At 43.3% G+C, this 21,404-nt stretch overlaps 1 protein-coding gene across 2 annotated transcripts in view; it reads right to left on the bottom strand.

Moving 5' to 3' along the window:
• Positions 1-3,639: 3,639 nt before the first annotated feature.
• The window catches only part of LOC111064836 (connectin), a 143,127-nt gene continuing 125,362 nt past the window's right edge, over positions 3,640-21,404 (bottom strand). For both annotated transcript variants that reach the window (XM_041594061.1, XM_022352639.2), the window contains 2 exons: positions 19,901-20,117; positions 3,640-4,897 (listed from right to left, as the gene is read on the bottom strand). In XM_041594061.1, the coding sequence (XP_041449995.1) occupies positions 4,020-4,897; positions 19,901-20,117 (1,095 nt within the window). In that variant the 3' untranslated portion in view covers positions 3,640-4,019. The remainder of the gene's footprint in view (positions 4,898-19,900; positions 20,118-21,404) is intronic.

Raw genomic sequence — 21,404 nt, 5'->3', positions numbered from 1 at the left:
CCACTGTTTGAATCCAATTTATCACTTTGCAGCCACAGCAGCAGCAGCAGCGGCAGCGGCAGCAGCAGGCACCCATTTTCTCCATTTTCCATGCTCCCCACTCGTTCCACTTTTGCGTGCAACGACACGCCCACAGACGCGCGGCTTATCCTCCTCCAACGATGTGCATACAAGTTTATTATTAGGACCATACGGCTGCTCTGGCTGTGGCTGTTGCTCTGGCTCTGGCTCAGGCTGTTGCTGCTGCTGTGGCGTATGCCGTATGAGTGATGTGGCGCGCGGGGCATTAATGGCCTGGCAATTTCTTTTGCCAACCGTAAATGGAAAGAAAGAACCGTATGCTCAACAGTGTATGGATGGATGGCATGGCTGCCTCTTGGCTGCCACTGGGCTTGGTCCTGGGCGGCAGTCAATAATGAAATTTAGCGAAATACTCGAGCGCACACAAAAGACGCGTTCGAGTCCTGCGGCGTTTTGGATTTTCCCGGCGAATTGTGTTGACGGCAACGGCTTTGCATATTTTACAGCGCCCGAGCCATCCAGCCATGTGCCGAAATGTTTTGTGCGCGCTTAAATTGCGGAAGTGATAAACCGGCGGCTCCGGTCCAGGAAGCATTTTAATATTTGGAGTTTTACGCAAAAGGCAGCCAAACAAACCCAAGCAAGAAGTCGGCCCTGCCCACTGCATTCCCCCTGTACGAAAGAGACAACAGAGAGACAAGAGAAAACAACACAATTCTTTTTTTTTTATTTTTTTATTTTTTTACATTAAATATATTTAGATGGTTTTTCCTTTTCAAAATTGTTTTCTGGGTTTTTCTGTCGAGTGACCCCCAAAACGGTGAAGCAGACGCATGCAGTACGGTACATGGCAGTGGGGGGATAGTCAGGCAATTGCCAGTAAAAGTAAATGTTAAGCAAAATATTGCAGTTGGAATGTGTTCTGGTTTCTGCATCACTTCCTTCTCCTCTTCCTCCTCCGCCAGCCGCTTGACGCTTGCTGCGTCTGACCGCAATAGCATTTTGGGGATCCCGCATTTTGGGTGGTTTTTTGTTGTTTTTGTTGTTTGAGGGTGACATTTCTGTTTGGGTTTTCAATTTAGCAAACTTCTTACATCAAGTACATTTATATTTTTCGGTTATACATTATTTGCTTCTGCTGCTGCATCGCATCGCTCTGTTCTGTGTACATTTAAGTTAAAATAATTAAGTAAGCTACATTTAGTTGTTTAATATTTAAAAATTACTATACTCGCTGCTGACTTCCATGCGCCGCTTAGTCATACAAAGACAAATCGTACAAGAGATTCAAACCAAACACATAAAGAAAACACAAACAGAAACAATCTCTAGCAATCTCTTAGGCAATACATCTGTATGTATCTTAGAGGAACACAACAAAATTCTTTGGTTTAAAATTTCACGAAATCTTACGCACTAAATATTAAATAAATTTTTCCGTTTTTGTTTTTTTTTTATTACAAGCATTTAATGCATTAGAATAGAGTGAGGCTAAATCATTTGAATCATTCGCTCGACTCCTGTAGGCATTCGCTGTGGGGAGGCAACTGAAACTTCTGCATTCACAATTCATTCAATCGGATCAATCATGATCAAATGAGTATACGACAGCTTCAAAAGGGAAATGAGTGAGCTTAGACTAGAAGTTTACTTGTAGATTTTCACTTCACTTTTCTTTCACTTGGTTTTTTTCGTCTTCTTATTTTATTTTATTTTATTTACTTTTCTGCACATTTATAATTTACCATTTTTTTGTGGGGTGTTCTGTGTGTGTTTAGTTTTTCTTATGAGCTAATCAAAACACTAAATACATTTATCCTTATATCCATTTGCTTAAAATAGTTCTGTGTGAGTGTGTCATCTCATCTATTTTTCTTGAATTCGTTTCTGCCACAAGTGTCTCATGTCTCTCGCTGTCTGCTTTCCTTGCTCTTCCACTGTCTGTGTGTTGGGCTTTTCTTTTCGGCTGCTATTTTCTTTTCTTTTCCACTTTTCACTTATCTGCTGATTGTCCACTAAAACTATGCTTGCTCCTTTATGCTCCTTGCGTTCTACTTGTTTCTGTTCTCTGGTCTCTGCTATGCCTTTCAGCTGCTATTCTCTTTTTTTTTCTATGAGTTTTGTAGGCAACATTTCATCTGTTTTTTTTTTTTTGGTTTAGTTTATGAATTATTAAACACATTAATCAAAACAGTTGGATGTATTTTTTTGGGGTTTTAGTTTGTTATTTTTTTTAAATTTAAATGTTTAAATCATAGTTTTGTGCATAAGTAATTGTATAAATGTATAATAAATTGTCAAATAAATATGCATTAATATGCATTTCAATATTAATTCGAATGCACGACGGACCCTGTCATTCTTATTTCGGTTTTACGGTTTTCTATGTTTGCTTTTTCACTGTGTGTGTGTTTTCCCCATATAAATGGCATTACCCTTTCCTTCCCCCCCTGCTGTTTGCATTCATTATACAATTACAAATACAATTAGACATACAGTACAGTATCCTTTTTTTTTTTTAGTTATATATATTTTATATATGGTTTTTGTTTTGTTTTTGTTGTATATATTAGCATAATTTACCTTTATATATTCAGTCTTAAGCTACAAAAATCGTTATGCATATTTCTGTTTTTTTTTGTTGTTGTGTTTTTCAGTTTTTATTTTTTTTATTTTTCTGGGTTTCTGGATTTCTGTTTTCTGGGTCTCTTCACTTCTGTGTTGTTTTGTTTATCCTATTATGTTGTTGTTGTTGTTTTTATTTTTGTATTATTTATTTTTAAGTTCAATCTATTCAAATGAGTTTTATATAAATTCGCAATGTGTGTGTATTTTTTAAAATTTTATTTCCACTCATATTTATATTTTCGGTTCAAGCAAAAGTAAAAGTGAAGCAGAAAATATTTTAGTGTAGTTGCCACAGGAAATCTCATCTTCTCTTTCTCTGGGTGGTGTGGTGCAGTGGGGGGAGTGTGGGGAAATTTCAGGCGACAGTTGTTGTTTGTAGGGGATAGCAAAGCAAAGCACTTACAGACTAAAAAGCAGACTCTTAAACTCTAATGAGTACTGGACCGACCCTTCAGTGCACTTTGCCAGCAGGGTCGGGTCTTTCATTACACTTATCGGCTATCGTTATCGTTATCAACTATCGACTAACAGCTAATCTGTGCCATCAGTTTTATCGATGCAACTTTCAGCGGTTTCTGCGTTTATCTTACAGGCATGCCTCATATTTTTCATTCGGTTTGCAGTGGCCACGGCCACTCTGTGTCTCTGTCTCCTACCCTAAGACGTTTAGCGCTTTCCAAGTTTCACTGTACTTGTTTTGACTGTATTGTTTTTTGTTTTTTGGTTTTTTTTGGTTTTTTGTTTTACTGTAGAACGAAATTATGTATGGCTATATCTCTGTTAAACTATAATCTATGTAGTAGAGTGTATCTATGCATCTTTTGGTTTTCTGTTTTGTCTCCTGTGGTTTTTCTTTAGTTTTTACTATAGTTTTTGAGTGTTTTTCTCTTTAAATGAAACGCCAGTTTGCTCGGAGGTTCAATCAATCAATTAGTTTCGGTATTGTAGAAGTTTTTGTTTGGTTTCTTTGGGATTCTCTGCTGTTGCTGTTGCTGTTGTTTTCTGAAGTTCTAGGTTTTAGGATCGAAAGTCGAGTAGTCGTAACATTACAGCTAACATTAGCTAGGATTATAGTAGAAGGTTTTTAATCGAATTTTCGTTTCGGTTTCGGTTTCTGTTTCTGTTTTTTTTTTTTACATATTTACAAAGACATTTGTTTGCTCTCTAGGCTTATATCGCTCGTGTTGCATGAAGCTCGTTTCCAAAGGGTTTCCGTTTCCACTCTGTTCGCAGTCAGCCGCTGCCGCTGCCGCTGCTGCTGCTGCCGTGGGATGAAGGCTCTCGAGTATGTACAATAAATAACCAAACTGAATGCAGAATACAGACGAAGCGTTCTCAAACGAGCAGAATTGCAGTTCATCGCAGCCGAATCAACCCCGACTGATCGCCACCGCCAGCAGGCAAAGGAGAATCAGTCCCGAGAGCAGATCCTGTCGCGGGGCACCGCTCAACGGCGAATCCTGTACATTGCTGCGCACATCCATGAGATCGCGGGACAGGGGCAGCTCGGTGGGATCGCTCAGCTCGTCGTGGCAGGGCAGCATCTCGGGCTTCAGCAGGAATAGTCGCACATAGATCGTGTTCTTGTTGGCCAGGGCATCGATGGAGTCCGCCCCAGTGGCTGACGACTGATGGGGCCCCATCAGCACCTCCACATCGTTGTGATTCGTTCCGGTGGCCGTGCCCGGGCTGTAGAAGGAGCCCCCCTGCTTATGCAGATTCAGATTATCGTCGAGGTCATGGCCCAGCGCCAGTCCCAGTCCTCCATTGACATCGTCGTAGTAGTCGTACCGCTTGTGGGTGGGCGCCACGGCAGCCAGTTGCCCCTTTGCCAGCTCCTTCTCCTGCTGCTGCTGCTCCTGCTGCCTCTTGCGTCGCATCTTACCCTCCACCACATTCTCGGCCGCAAACTGTCGCTGTCCGCGTAATGCCTGACGGGATTTGCTCGTCGTATGCTTGCGGGAGGATCCACCGCCGATGCTCAGGTCGTCCAGGCTGCTGTAGCTGCTGCCCACCACGCTGTTGCCGATGCCGCCCATGCTGGCGCTATTGCTGCCGATGGCCGTGAAGCCGCCAACGTTCAACAAATCCAGAATTGTCGATGGCACTGGGTCCACGAAATGCGACAGCTTCGGGTCTGGCAGCGAGCAGTGCAGCTCATCCAGCGAGTCACGCAGCTGCAGGTGACGTGTGCGATTTTTCAATTCAAAGATCCATTGTAGACGACAGTCGCAAATGAATTTGTTGTCTGTTCAGAGGCAAGATGAAAAAAAAGGAAGCAGAAAGAGAGTTTGGGGGTTAGCTTCGATTTATATTGCAGGCACACACATTGCCAGCTCTCTGCTGTCCGAAGCTTCTGCTGGCGGTTGTCTGCTGGCTGCTGTCTGTTGACTGTCTGCATTTTGTGCTTGCCATGAAATTGCTTTTGTCGTCAGTCACCGTCCCGTCCCGTCCCACACCCCTGCCTCTTGTCTGTGCCGCGTGGCAGGTGAGAGAGCGCACCCTAGACGAGGCCCAGCAGCAGAAGCAGCTGTTAAGTGGCCAAGACTGCAACAATTGGCTGTCATTTGATGGGCGATTTTCCCCAGCTCTAACTCCGTTCTCCATCTTCAGCTTCGATGAGCCCTGCCTGCCTGACTGCCTGCCTGCCAGTCGTTTTAAATGATTTTTCCCCTGCCAATCGACAATCGAAGCTGCAGTTTTGGAGTTGGAGATGTCATTGGGACCGGTGCTGCTGCTGTTAAACGCCTCAATGACATTTCCAATTTAGACAGAATCCCAACCCAAGCCCAGACACGACTCTTGTCCCGTCTATTGGCCTGCGTCTGTCATTCAGGACTCCTGGCTACTGCCTTCTGCCTCGCTGCCTCGCTGCCCACACTCTGTTGTCAATTATTTTGCAGTAGTCTGGCCGGCCATGCGTTCCCTTTCAATTTGCTGTTTGGTTTAGTGGCGGAGTTTGCCCCTCAAATTGAGCGGATAAACAAGTGCCAGAGTTCCCGGAGTGCCCGAAGTGCCGGGTAGTAGGATCGCAAATAATCACCGACAATGCTCTAATGAATAAATCAAATTACGATTCAATGAGTTTTCCCAAGCAAAACTTCTTCCTCGTTTTGCCATTTTCCCTTATTTAAGGGAGGAGCGGTTGATAATGAGCTGCCAGCCCCAACCCAGTCGGAGGGTTTACTGACCTTCTCTGCCGATTATCCATCTCTCTCTGTCTCTGGGGTATAATTAGGCCCCGAAACACACTCCAACTATGTGTGTGACACAGTTTACCATGTCAGCATGTCGCATAATTAGCATAAACGTTACGAAAAATATTGACTAACACAGGGTTAGCATAGATGCTTACATATGTATATGTATATGGGACGGGACGGAAAGGGACTTGGGTTCTTGCAACATCATTATCAATGCACACACACACACACGCACAAAGGCATGAGGAGACGGAGACACATAAAAGAGTGAAGCTACTTCACATTCAGTCAGCCAATTGAGTTGGCATATGAGCCAGTTCCCCTTTCTCCCATTTCTCCTTTGGGTACTATGACAATAATAATCCGTGGCATATTTTTGTAGCAAAGCCAAAAAGTTGCCGCCCAAAAATGACAAAAGGAAAACTTTTCTTTTCCCCACGCCCCCTTTACAACCCACAAAAATAGTTGGCAAATTAGTGCAGGGGGCTGAAACCCAGACAATGACAACGACAACGAGGACGAGGATGAGGGACCAAGGAAATGGCAAGACAAAGTCAAAAATTCTAATTTTCCATATGAAAGCATGCAAAAACCATAAATAAAGTTAAATATGCATACAGGCAGAGACAGACACAGACACAGACAGAGTGACAGAGAGGAAAAGAGGAAGAGAGTGCGAGACAGAGACACTTGCCTGAGACTCTTGGAAGCAAAGCCCGGAAAAATGTTGGGTGGGGTAAAATGGCCAACGACTTGGCAACATTTAGCAGGCAAATTACAACAAAATTAACATGATAATGAAGTGGCACACTGTGCAACAGAAAGGGGATGGGCAGGCGAGGCTGAGATGGTTCCAGCGAGGGGTAGTGGGGCATAGGGGTAAGAGGGTATGAGGTTAAGAGCGCTGAAAACTGGCAGCTGTTTGCATGCAGCTGACCAAATGACAATGACGTTGCCCCCTCTACACAGACAAAACAGCAAAGAAAAAAAAAATAAAGAAAAAAATAGTGCTTAAAAAATAGAAATTACACAGAGAAAATAAAGGACAAAAAGTAGTAGGACGACACAAACACACACACACACAATCCTTCTACTATCTATATGTGTGTATGTGTGTGTATCTGTGACACTGTCTGTGTATCTGTGTGACATAAAATACTTTTATATTTTTAATGATACTTGGGCCAAAAGCGGTAGGAAGTGTTTTGGTCTGCTGCACACACTGCTCCACAGCACTACCCCGCCCTCCATCACTCTGGCATGCAATGAACTTACCAGAGAACCCCCCACGCCCCCCTGGAACGACCACTTATGTACACACACATGTATGTATGTATGTGTAGAAATGCGGCTGTTAGTCAACTAGATGACTTTCAACTCTGCCACTGCCTCCTGCCTCCTGCAGCATGAGGTTGTAGCTTTTCCTTCGCCTTTTTTGGGTTATACTCGTAGCAGGAACTGCCGGAAACGTTTTTACGGTTTGCAAAGGACATTTACATACAGTGGGAGAGAGAGAGGGAGACTGCCCCTCCACTCTAATAGAGGAACCCTCCTCCCCCGCACATATGCATATGCGTCTGTGTGTACATTAAATTTTATTATTGTCATTTTCCATGAACGAAACGGACCTCAGCTCTCTCTCTCTCTCTCCATACCACACTCCGTGCTTCCTTCCCTTTCCCCTCATAACTTTTTGGTCAGCAATATTTTCATAAGTGCATACGTATATCTGTATGTGTGTGTGTGTGCGGGGGGAGTGTATCTATGTGGCAGCCCCAAATTAGAACTGGAACTTTGTTTGGCCAGTTTTAATGCCAATGTGTCGTCGTCGTCGTCGTCGTCATCGTCATCGTCTGTGAGGCATTTTCATGTGTTGAAACATATTCATAATTAGTCCCTCCCCCAGCCACCCTCTTAGAATGTTTATTTTCGTTTTCTTTCTTTTACAGAGTAGCTTAACATACTCAGAGATACTTTAAAGGGGAGCGCTAGATGAAGCCTGATTGGTTGAGGGTTTTCTCGGTCATTCTTTTAGGGTGAGGAATTTGCTACCAAAGTTTCTTGCTGCTGCTCCCCTCCCGCTCATAATGAGCCCCTGGACAAGCGGGTTGTCATACAGCAAATTTTCTAGCCGCCTCTTTCGACCTTTTAAATGGCATTTCATTAGCCATCCGCCAGCAGTGCCGTGGCAGTCCAGTGGCAGCCTCCCTTCAGTGGTAAAAGCAAAACATTTATTTTAAATTTAATACACTAAACACAAACACACACACAGATACGCACACGCATACACTTGCACACACAAAAGATACAAAGGAGAGAGGGCGACAGAACAGAGTAAAAATACGCTTTAATTGGTTGGTTTTAGGTGCTGCCGTTGTCCGTGCCGCAGACCCCGCCTCCCCTGCCACATTAACCAAAACTGGGCACTGCTGTATTTTTTTTCTGGTCTCCCTTTTTTCGTATATTGAAAAGCGCAAAGAAATCGCAGCTACCATCCATGAGGTTTTTCCTCAAATATCAACACAAACGCCCCCAAAATCAGGCAGCAGGCGCCCCCACAACTGCTGGCCTAGTTCCTGGCTTTTGTTTCACTCCGGACTTCAATTCCCCAGAACCACAGCACGCCCCCTCGCTCCTGCAGCAGGGGAAAAGGAAAGGGGTTGCGTTCGGGGTGCGGGGTCACAATGAATGCCGCAGCCCAGCGCAACGCGAGCGGCAGCTTTGTTTGAAATCAGCTCATTTTTGGTGGACAGTACAGAAGAGAAGGGGAGGGAGGGAGTAGGAGCCAACTGGCCAACACGGTGGCTACTGGCCAACTGGGAACTGGGTTCGTTTGCGGCCTGCTCTTCCCTGCTCTGCCTTTGGCTGCTCTATGTGTGACCCAGCAACGGCGCCATCAGAGGCATCAGGGGACAGCACGCACAGTTAGCAAGTTTCAAGAGGAGACTCGATAGTCGAGAGTGGAGAGTGGGTAGTGGGTAGTGGAGTGGAGTCCCTTCTTGCTGCCGCCTCCTACGTGTGGGTGGGTGTGTTCTCTAGAGAATTTTATCATTTTTTATTACATTTCTCGAGAGCGCTATGTATGCAAATGAAGTCGAAAGTTTCGCTTTGTATATACTTGCTCCATGGTAGTGGCACAGCTAGTTGCTGTTGCTGCTGCCCCAGAGAGAGACGGAGTGAGTGAGTGAGAGAGTGATGATGAAGGTTGAGGCATCCGTCCGGTTGAGAGGCGTGAATTGGCTGGCTTGGAGGGGTTTCGAGTCCATTGGCTTTGGATACTCTTTCGTTCAGGTCAGGGAATGGTTAACTTTTAAGTCTGAATATATTTTAAGGAAATTGAATGAAGGAGAAATATTTTAGAATAAGTTGAATGAACTGGTTGAATGTTGCTAAAGGAAGAATCAGTGGAACATCAAAGTAGGCTAAGAAATGTCGTACAAAATATAATGATGATGCAGCTGAGAATTTCAATAAAATTATTTGCTAATTTTCTTGGTAGTTTTTGTTTGAACAAAAATTTCTGAGAATTGTTTCTGACAAGAACTGAATAATTATAGAATTTGCAGGACAATTTGAAAGACTTCTCGTATTAAGGCATAAAATTTAGCAATACAATTATTTTAGTTCAGGGAATTAGTTTCCCATTAGACTACGGAATCTTCCTCCCGTTGAAAGAGTGTTCAATCTCTCTACTTTCTGTCTCTAGGATCTCTTTCCCCCTCTTCGCATTCTCATCCTTACAGAAAAAGTTATTTTTTTTTCTGGTCAAGGGGAAGCAGTCTTCCCAATTGTGGAACCTTCTTCCAACAATCTTTTCTCCCTTCTTTTTTAATGAGCTTCAATTTCAGAGTTTTTTTCCACGTCCTTTTTTTTGGCCCTCTTTCCCGCTTGTTGGCTTGTTTTCCTGGCTTGTTATTGCTGTGTGTGTGTGATTTGGCTGGCTTTTTTGGCTCATTCGCATTGCGTGTATTTAATTTGGTTCTGGTTCCTCTTTCGGGCCCTTCTGCTGTTGCCAGTGCCAGGTCCCTGCAATTTTCACTAAGTTCATTCAAAATCAAATGGGGGTTCCACATTCCTGTTACTGCGGGTGGATAGATGTAGGGCTGCGAGAGGGAAGGCATTGAGAGTTGGGGAGTGGCTGGCCATTGAGAGCCATTTGAATGGCCGTCGCTTTTCTCGCCCAATTTTCTTTATTTGGCCAAATGGAAAGCTTGCCTCATTGAATGTTTTTTATTAAGCCAAAATGAATACCAACCGACCGAGGAAAAGGGACACGGGACTTGTCCTGCGACTGCCACTGGACCCTGGATTTTCCACTGGTTTTCTCTTGTTTTCTTTTTTTGCACTTTTACTGCTTGAAAAGTATATAAAAAAAAGGAAAAATCCTGAGCGAGGGAGAGAGAGAGATTGAATTTTTGTATTTGTAGTTTTATAATTTTAATAACATTTTCAAATGATTTCCGGGTTTCGATGTTTTTTCTTCGTCTTCCGCTTTGGCAAATGCGTTTATTTTTTTTTTTTTTTGTCGAGAGATTTTCAATCAGCAAACAGCCAAAACAGCGCAAAAATTACACTTTCATTTCTTTCATATCAAATTATTTTCGTCAATCGAGCGTAAAGTCAAATAAATACACACACACACACACACGAGACCCAGTACGGAAGATCAAACAGCCCACACCCACCCCCTGCTCAGAGCAGGGACTGTCAAAAGGGAAAAAGCCCATTGCAGGCGATTTAACAACTACGCCCGGGGATAAATATTTTATGAAATCGCATAAACAAATCAAAGACGAGAATCACAGACGGCAAAGCAAAAAACGAGCAAAAGGAAAATCACTTTTTCATCATGGCAGGGGGATGGTTAGGGGCGCAATAAACAAAAATCAAGGGGCGGCGATCAAATATGACCACTCAACCGCGCCACAGAGAGGAAAACGAATGCGCGTTAGGCATTAGCCCTCGAGCATCTTGGCCAAAAAAAAGAAGAAAAAAAATATTTGCACAGCTGAAGAGGGGGGGTTGGCAAAGCATCAGGGGGAAACGTTGTCTATGCAACTAATGTGTTTGTTATATGGTAAATCGCATAAAAAAATACAAGACAGACAGACAGATAAATAGAGGGTAGCGGGTAGAGGGTATTGATATATATGCCCATAACAATAACAACTTGTTACCCCTATGCCAAAGCCACCCCATAGATTGAAGCACCCCACACAACCCCCCTACCGCTACCGCATCTCCCCACATCCCTTTAGCAATTGCCAGGCCTAATGTCTGCCAAAATAGCCAACGCATCATCGCAGAACAGAATCCCAATGGTGTCTCTCTCTCTCTCTCTCCCTCCCCCATTCGATTTGTGCTACGAATTGAATTGTATTTAATAAAATATACGCCAAAAGGGGGTTCTTGTCTCCCCATATAAATCGCAAATAAATAAGTAATGAAAGCATTGTTATTGTTGCTCTGTGATTTGCCAAGTCAAGTGGATGCTCATCTCCCCCGGGCCCGGGGTGGGCGAAATAAAGTCCAGCAGGGGAAAACTCTCACTACTCGCATGCGTACAATACCCGACCGAGCCTATTATCATCTGGATTGGAATATAGTGGTTATTCTATAAGGAGAGAGAACGACATACGTACAGGCCATATATCAAGCATCAAACTGACATAAATTGCAAACTCAAATGTCCGCTTGATCGTTGCAGAGAGCTCTCTCCAAGGAGGAGTAGGGGTACTGTGCAACGTGTAGGTGTAGGATATGGCCATCCATCAATGCCAACACTTTCTGCCACTGTCCGTGGCCATCGCATCGACTGCTGCTGCGGCTACTCGTCTGTCATTTCAGATATCGTTTCAACGGCATCGTATCCGCCACACACACAGCTATCCCATAGATGCGAAACCCCAACAACGTCCGAGTTTATATAAATTGTAAATTGAAATTATAACATATTGTAAACGTGGGAGAGCTCTGCCCTGCTCCCTGCTGCCTGTACCCTGTTTATTTATGGTCCAACTGCTGGAACTGCAGAGTTATGCGACACTCCATATATTTCTATTGACTGCGGCAATAAGTTTTCGAACGGACTATACCCAAAATATTCAATTAAATGCCACACAGTCCCATGGCCACAATTTATGTTTGCCGAGCAGGACTGGGGACTGGGCCTAATGAGTTTTGGCCTGGCTCTAAGTGGGTCTGGGCGGAGGCGGGGGCCGGTTCGTTCTAAGCCTATTACCAATATGGAAAGCCATGCAAATGCAAATAAATAAACCACTCTGCAGTCGGTAGTTCTGCTAGATATTCTCTCCCACTGTGGCTTTGCTTTGCAGCAGAGATTTTTAATGATTCTATCGGCCTTAGTAGGTTGTTGTTTGCGTGTTTACTGTCGAAAGCCAAAGCAGGATTGATGACACACCAAAGTATGGTTACGGTTAGATACAAACCCACTTTATCACTCCCCCACTCCCGATACGTACTCCTAGATAAACTTCCACTCATAGCGGAGAATGCTGTTACAATCGAGAAACCAATGCCGGAAAAACCACAGGGTTAAACATCACCCCCGAGAGGCCAAACTGATGTCTGATGGCATACCTGTGCATATATTAAGATAGATTACATGCCTGCCACACATCCACCTAGACGCTGGGCTAAGTGCTGCTCCAATGACAACCCCATGAATTTGTATTAAAAGCAAAGCCGTCTTCAAATATTTCCACCACCACTCTCTACGCGAATCCTTCCGGTGTGGCGGAGGTTTGTGTGGGGTAAAATTAACACGCCTAATGTGGCAGTATTAGGCGTACACGTACGCTTACCGCACCTTGAAGTGCGCATAAATTATAGACAAGCTTCATTATCCAACCGCCGAAATGTTGTCATCAAACTTTGAGATACAGCAACTATCCTGCCGCTACCGCTGCTGCTGCTGTTGCCTTCGCCTACTCCTGACAATTATAATAAATTCAGCTAATAAAATGCGCTAATGATCAGCCATCAGCCATCAGCTTCAGCCAACTGTTTAGGGGGGAGGCAGTCATTCGACAGGCGAGTGCTTCCCATCTCTTAAGCTCTGCCCCTGTCAGTGTATCTGTACTTTGGGGCACATGCAAAGCCTTTAATTGCCATTCTGTTGCCAGTTGTAAGCCGCATTTAGATTAAGTTTCGAAAGCCAAAAGGAAACCCAACCCCCCACTCAATGATAGGTTTCCAAAACTAAAACCCAAAGACTTTTCCACTCGATTCAATTTGGAGTACTTTTCCCTAAATTGGGCTTAAACTTTGGAAACGATTTTCCAAAGTGTTTGAGTGGGGGAAAATCATTTTCAAATATATGCCAACAATTGTCTCCCTTCCTTCCCTCCCTACAACCAGCAAAACCACATGTGTGAGCGGTCGGACACAGGACGTGGCGGGGGTGGGTGGTATTCGGACAGGCAAAAAAGTTTTTGCACATTAAACAATAAAAACTCATTAATAATATGCATTTAAGTTATAATTGAACTACTTAATGAAGGCCGATGGCAGTGCCACCCACCCACCCACACTACGGTGACGATGGGGTGGATGGGTGAATCGTTGCTGCTGCTATTATGGGTTCCTATATTGGAAAGAATGGTTGGAAATTTGTATGAATATGATGTCCATTAACATCAGTACCGGTGCTCGCAACGGTTCTCCCGCTTCCTGGATGGCCGCTGCCATCTCTTGCCATCCTCCTGCCATTGCTTTCCCCTCCATTGTTTGTTTTAAAAGTATTCCCCATTCTCATTCCACATACCATACCCATCCTCATGCCATCCCCCTCATACCATCGCATAGTTTCAGTTTTCATTCAATTGAATTGTTTCCTGCGGCTGCTGTTCTGTTCTGTTCAGTTGTGTTCTCTCTGTTCTCTCGTATAGAAAAAGGTGCGTAATTAAAACGATGCCCAGGCACACAGCAATTAAATGCATGCCACACACAGAGAGGAAGAGAGAGAGAGAGAGGGAAAGAGACAGGTAGAGGAAGAGACACACACACACTGACCGAACAATGGATGGAGCCAAAAATGAGCGATGAGTTTGCGTTTAATTACGTGGACAGGCGATGGAAGATGATTTTAATTTATGATCCGTGAATTTAAGTGCAGCAAAAGAAAAAGCTGGATTCAAAATTTGAGATTGGTGGTGAGAGTTGGTTCAGAGCAAGAGGAAGAGATTGCGCAGGCTATTGAAGCGGAGAAGATTCCCAGAGAATGCCCCAGGCAATTTCCCCATGGGATTTTTCACAAAATCTCAGAGAAAAATGTCCCAAAGACTGAGAACTCAATTTTATAATAAAATTAATTAAATTTGAAGAAAACAGTACAAACAATTAAAATGTTAAATAAATTCATATAAAAAAAAAAAATAATAATAAATATAAACAAATCAATATATAAAATATAAAAAAAAATTTCGTAAAATAAAATTTAATTAGAGAATGCCCCAAGCAATTTCGCATGGAAGTTTTCACAAAAATATTCCTAGAGACTGAGGGCTGGGAACTTAATTTTATAATAAAATTAAATAATTTTGAAAAAATACAGTACAAATAATAAAAATTTCAAATAAATTCATATACAAAAATATAATAAAAATAAATAAATATACACAAATCAATATATAAAATATAAAAAAAAATGTCATAAAATAAAATAATAATAGATTAAAGAAACAAATAATTTTGTTTTAGGAATAATGTCCCAAATAATGATTTTCCAGAAAATAATACCACAAAGAATGTCGAAAGAAGAGCCAAAATAATGTTATATTAAAAAATATGTAATACAAATATTAATGTTTTGTTATTAGATTTAAGTAAAAAATTCAAATACATCAACTAGATAAAGTACACAAATAAATTCTTTCCCAAGAAAAAATAGCATAAAGATAATGCCACAGAGAATAATGTCCCAGAGAATGATATCCCAGATTAAGAGAGAATGTCCCAGGCACTATCCCAGACTATGAGGCATGAACTGAAGCAGTAACTGAAGCAGCAACTGAGGCAGCAACAGAGTCTTAGCCAAAGACAGAGACAGAGTCCAGGGCCAGTGACGGCAGCCAAGGAAACGCGGTGGTTGACATTTGCAAAAACGGAAATTGAATTCTAAAATATTTATTAGTCTCCCCTCATCCACTGCGCTACAGCAACGCCAACAGCTTAGCATACTTTTCGGGGCAGGCAGGGCAGCAGGAAAAGTGAGTGATTTATGCAGTGGCCTCCCAGCAGCAGAAGCAGCAGCAGCCACAGCAAATTGCAAATGAAACGCAATGAAACGAATCGAAATGGAATGAATTACAACTCGTACTTATGCATGAATATACACCCCCATCCCACCCCACCCCACCACACGCAATAAGCAGGAGCATGACTACGAATAGATCCCTAGATCCACAGCCACTCGTGTGAGAGAGAGAGAGAGAGAGCGAGGGAGAGGCTGCCAATCAAATCGCGGGGGAAGCATCCGCACCCTTCCCCCCCACTTATTACTCAGCTTGGACACATGTTACACACTGTTTGAGCCATAGATTTATTACAAACAATCATCAGGATTTGCCGCCTGCTGGCCTGCTGGCCTGCTGCTCTCCTGGCAAGAGGAAGTGTGGCTGCGGCGGACATGTGGAGCCAGGACATGGAACAACTGTTGGCTGCCTGCCTGCTGTCCTGCTGACATTCGACTATTGAAAGTCAATTTCGGGTGCGTGCCACACGCTCATTTGTCCAGTTTATGGCCGAACATCATTTGTTTTTTGGGCCATTTTCTGCCAATGAGGCGCAAACGCCTTTTATGCGTTTCAATAAATTCTCGCCTTCCGGCCTTCCCTCCACATTCGCCTTCCCTCCCCTTTCCCCTCCTCCATATCCTTTCCGCCTCCTCCCCTGGGTCCTAATACCTGTTTATTGTTGCAGTGTTTACAAGGCTGCTGACATTGCATTACAAATGAGTTTGTTGGGCTCTGCTTTCAAAGTTGAAAGTTTAATTTGCTGCCTTGATGGGCAATTAATGTGGCCAGAGGCCAGTGTTGCATTTCCTGCATATCCTAATACACATACAAACGCACATACATGTCCACTCTTCAAGTGGAAATCATCTTTTGGGTAATTTTAAAGGCAAATTTTGATTTAGACGATGAATTTGTGTGGTGAAGTATTTACAATTGAATGCATTTATATGTCTAAAATTACTGGAGGAGCAGTATCCTTCTCACATAGGTTGGATCCCTAAAATATAAAAAAACATACCTAAAATTCACTGAAATTTTTTAAAATTACAGCTGTGGCAAGAGCTGTACCTGGCAGTGGCAGAAATCCTAATAGCCAGAACACACCAAAGAGTACTCCATACACTCCTCTCTCAATGTCTCTCTGTCTCTATGGATATTTATGAACCCTTGACCATGTCCCTGTTCTCTATTAAGTGTCGCTAACCGAAACAGAACAGCAGCAGAGAGGGAATGGGGTAGAAGGCCCTCCAATAATCAAATTGCAGTTGCCAGCTGTCAGTGGCAGTGTCCTGCTGCAGCAGCAGCCGCCCCTATGCTGATGTTCTCGTATGTTGGAGAAAAATAAAAAAAAAAACAAAAAATAGAAGCAACAAAAATCTGTTAGAAATCCTATTTATATTTCGAAACAATAACCATTCAATTCCATCTAACGACTGGGGCCACGGCTGCAGCAACGGCTACAGCTACGGCGGGCACATAACGAACCAATTGAGAGCCACGGACACGGGGACACGGCCCTTTGGGTGGGTGCAAGCAGTGTGGGAGCGGTAGGGAGTAGCATTTATTACCAATTGCTGCTATGGTGGCGTATGAGAAAAATACTCGTGTATTTGCCCTTTAAAGCGAAAACATTTGAAATGCCTGTGTGTGTGTCTGTGTGTGGGTGGGGGGCACTGACCATTGCATTGGAGACTGGACAGGACACCGCAGGCGCGACGACACAAACAAAACGTGATTCGCATACAAATAAACAAGGATAAAGAAGGCGGAAAAGCCCACACACACATGACCCCAGCCCCGCATCCCTTTTTAGGGGGACGGTGGCTTTTGGAATTGAAACAAATGCCACTGCACCGGGGCATGCCTATAAATTTTTCCACAAAATACATGGCCAAAAGGTGCAGCCTGCAACTGCAACTTGCAGCAAGGGAATGGTTAAAGGAAAAGGTGGTATGGGTGTATGGGAAAATGGTAACTGGGAGCTGGGAACTGGGACTGGGCCTTCGACTGGTCAATGTGGGTGTGGTCGTGACACAAAAGAGTCATGAAATGACCAACTGGGGCATTGTTTAGGGGCAAGTGGCTCCACCGGCCACACAGGACACACAACATTTGAATGCAAAGCAGGTGGCAGGCCGGCATCGTCTGTCCCACTGTCTTTCCTTCGATTTCCTGAAATGTTAGAGAGGATTTTCCTACTATCCTGCCACCTGTCAATGGCAATTACGTCCGAGGATTCGAGGGCTCGAATGGCACTCACAAATCACGGCGCGAAATGAGGAGTCAACTATCTCGACCTCAGGTTGTGCAACGTGCAACTGATGCAACTCTCTGTGATGCATGTGCTGCAATTTCGTTTCGAGTTCATGCTGCTCTGCTGATAATTTGTCCCCCAAAAACAAATCCCAGGGCTCATGCCAGCTTCAGCTTCAGCTTCAGCTCCAGCATTTGCTTTACAAACATTTTGGCAGTCTCCGCAGCTTCGTTCGTGTCCTGTCTGGTGTCCATCGTGTGGCAGGCACACCTTTCTCTCTCAACCAGCAGAGGAGTTCTACCTTCCTTCGACTGATCGATTAGTTGAAGAAGCAAATACTTTCCACCCAGGGAATGCTGCCGTCACTCGGTGCTGCTGCTGCAGATGCGACTCCCCCTCTGATGTGGCACGTTTTATGTCTACCACTCTGCCACTTTCAACTTTATCTCTAGACGACAGCCTCAAAACGTCTGTTTCGAGCCATCGGCGAACATTTCTCACATGTCCTACGACATTTTGTTGCAATTTTTATATGTGCTTTTATGCACTTGAGTGGCTGCCACAGATCCCACTCCCTGCCACGCATCAACACTTGGAAGAGACAGGACCAAATGCTGTCACTCGCTAAATTGAGTAACATTTTTATGGCAATTTACCCGAAGAGAAGTAGATTCCGTTTGAATTATTGGTGGGGTAATTACCAGAGTATTTGCCTCATTAAGAAGTTTTTTATCTAGCAGCTAAAAAGTGGCAGAAAGTTGATCAAAATTTAATCAGGGAATCACTGGGGGAATCCTGCTCGTATGATATGTAAATGTTTGGAGTTCCAACAACTTTGGAGCTCTAATGAACCATTCAGCAGAGAGTGAATGCTTTACACTCATATGATGAATACGAATGAGTTTCTGGGTGTGTGTGTGTGTGTGTGTGAGTATGTGAATGTGTGTTTCTGGCTATAATCACTGCATATATGAATTAAAAAGTTTTCTCTCTTTCTGGGCTGGAATATATTTTTGTTGTTGTAGTTTAAAGCAATTTTGAAGTCATTTTGTAGCCAATTTACGGAATGTGTCTGCCTGCCTCCTGGTTGTGTGTGTGTGTGTGAGTGAGTGTCTGCAAATGCAATTACAGTTAGCTCACACACACACTCGCACACAGACAAATGCAAGTGTTTGTTTGCGCTTCAGCCATTCCGACATTCGCCTCCACTCTCTCTCTCTCCCCCTCTGATTTTTTTTCTCTTTTTCTTTTTTTAGCTTGCAAATGAGTCATGCTAATGGCAAACCATTAGCCAAAATGCCACTGTGTGTGGCATATGCATGCATATGTGTTTTTGTGTGTGTGTTGGTGATAATTAAGTTGTGTGTGTGTGTGTGTGGCATTTTACAGCGAGAAATGAAAGAGAAATGTGTGTGTGCGTGTGTGTGATTTTTTGAAGGCTGTTGTTAAATATTTAAATGTATTCCATGCCCTTTGTCGATGCGGTGGCTGTTCTGTTGATTGCCTTCTGCCTTTGCTGCTCTGCTGCTGCACCAAAAGTCTAATTGCAATGGCAGCACATCCCCTCTTCCCGTACCCTTACCCTGCCACAGCTTTTACCGCAGCTCTTTCAAGGCCTTGAAACTTGTTCGAAATTAGAATTATTAGAATTGAGTTTCATTTGTGGCACTCTCGCCTCAACAAACTTTTCCAAATGAAGTTCTTTTGCCAGCAAATGAACTGCCATTTGTGGAGTGGGTATGCCAGAGAGTGTTTTCCATTCGTGCACTTGATATTTCATTTTCATTTCACATTTAATTGAAGCTAATCAACACGCTAATAGCTACCACTGACTGCTATTAGCCGCCAGACAGGCCATGGCCGCCACCGACAGATATTTTATTGTTATGAGGCTTCGGCTCTGTGCGGCTCGGCTCCGGCTCTGGCTCTGTGCTTCAAAATTGCACTTTAATGACTAATTTAGGTTTCATTTTGTCTGCGTGTGTATGAGGCAGGAAAGGACAACACACGGGCACAGCACATGGGGACAGTGGTACCTCTGGCAATGGCAATGGCCATAAGTGTCAGCGGAAGCGAACACTTGAGCAATGGGCGAATACGACATTTCCTTAATGAAGCCCACACAGTCATACAAAGTGGTTGCCCCGCATGCCCCTTACGCCCACACAAGTGGCATAAAACTTTATGACTGTGTGGCTCTCTCTCATTGCATATAAACTCTAAACGGAGTGGATGGGGACAGGCCAGGCCAGGCCAACATGGCGTATGTGTAATTATAACGACTAGAGAACTTTTTTTTGACATTACATTGGGTGGTGGGTACTCCACATGTCCAATGCTCTGTCCCTCTGTCCGTTGTCCTCCTATTTGTGCATTTGTCAGCTTTTTGTCATGTCTACAGACCACCCACCCCTCCCTGGTCCCTTCTCACGCCATCTCTGTCCCGATGAGCTGTCAAAAGTTTGGAGAAATGTATGTACAAGCTGCAGGATGGAGTATGGAGCATAGATAGAAATAGATGGGAGACACGTCCTTACCTGACACCAACAGCTCACTGGTGCTGTTAACCAAATTGTCCATAATTGGCTGGAACGTGTAGAATGTCAGCGTTTCCAATTTGTTCGCCTGCACATTGATGGACAGCAGCGCTGGGGTGCCACGCAGAAGGCCATTGTCGATTTTCTTGAGTAAATTATTTCTCAAATTCAAAGTTTTCAAGGTATTCAAACCATCCAAAGCACGCTCGGAGATTCTCTGAAAGTGAACAACCACAAAAATAGCATGTTAAGATTCGTTTTTTTGTGTTAAATTTTAACTGGAGGTTATATTTGAGCCTTTGATGTGTGTGGTGGGGTGGTGGGGTGGAGCAAATAAGAACGAGAAAAAAAAATACACATATATATTTTTGACTAGCATTTTTCCGCATTTTTGCATATTATTTTCAATGTTTTTCCTCTCCACATAGAGAGAGAGAGAGGGAGAGAGAAAGAATTTTCGCTTTTCATTGTCTTCCATTGTTTTTGTTTGCGTATTTATTTATGTGTACACATACAGTCACCCACATAAATGTATGCACATATTCTCTTCTCTCGGTTACTCAAAGGGTACGCAGGGGTATATAAAATTATTAATTTTGAAGATACCTAAAGCCCGAGTCATTGATAATGTTTATCAACACTTAACAGCCGGATCTGCTTTCAATCGGATTTATTATGGGCAGAAAAAACAGACAACAAGTGGCTTTCAAGCACTATTTAATGCCAGAGCAATCCGCTTTTCAGTGCATACTTTTAATGGGTATCTGAATGTCGATCCACGTTTGCCCTCTACTCCAAACATTCGCCGACTGGTTTTTGTTTGTGAAATTGTGCCCCAATTCGTTTGTCTTGGATTTTATTATACGGAAAAAAGTGTATGGGTGTTTTTTCTGTTATTTTATTTTTTTGGTGTTTCTGAACGAATGAAAGTGAAACCGCCAACACAGTTCCCCTCCCCACACTCTTTCACCATGTTCCCACATTATTTAATATTCAATATGCTTTGTCGTTTCGGCTAAGAGTTGGGGAAATGGAAAAATTATGCATATTATATGACGCGTCCAAGGAGGAAAACATATGAAAAATAACCGAAAAACATGTAAAAGCGCCAACAAATCCTACTACCCTGTAGTAGACCGCCGCGCGCCCGCCACCCACCCGTTCACGATGTTTTTCTTCTGTTTGTTTGTTGAGATGAGTGACATATAAAATATATATATGTATATTTCATGGCGATATTTTGTTAGTTTGATGAGCGGATCCCATTTATTAGCCTGACAAAACGAAAACATATAATTTACGAGCGATTTATGTGAGGATTGTACCAGAACAAAAACAGGCTGTGAAAGGGGGGAGCGGGTTTAAGGATTGATTGAACATTTTCATGAATAATTGCCCCGGGAAATTCCTTGAAAATTCTCTCTCCTGAAATTGATTTTTCCAGAATTTATTTAAACTCTTCTTTCATTTTCTTAGCTTTTCTTTCACTTTCCTTAAGCTCTTA

Source organism: Drosophila obscura, unplaced genomic scaffold (assembly GCF_018151105.1).
Source record: "Drosophila obscura isolate BZ-5 IFL unplaced genomic scaffold, ASM1815110v1 contig_208, whole genome shotgun sequence".
NCBI lineage: Eukaryota > Metazoa > Arthropoda > Insecta > Diptera > Drosophilidae > Drosophila > Drosophila obscura.
Note: the sequence above shows the minus strand (reverse complement) of the source record. Positions and strands in the feature narration are given on the sequence as shown.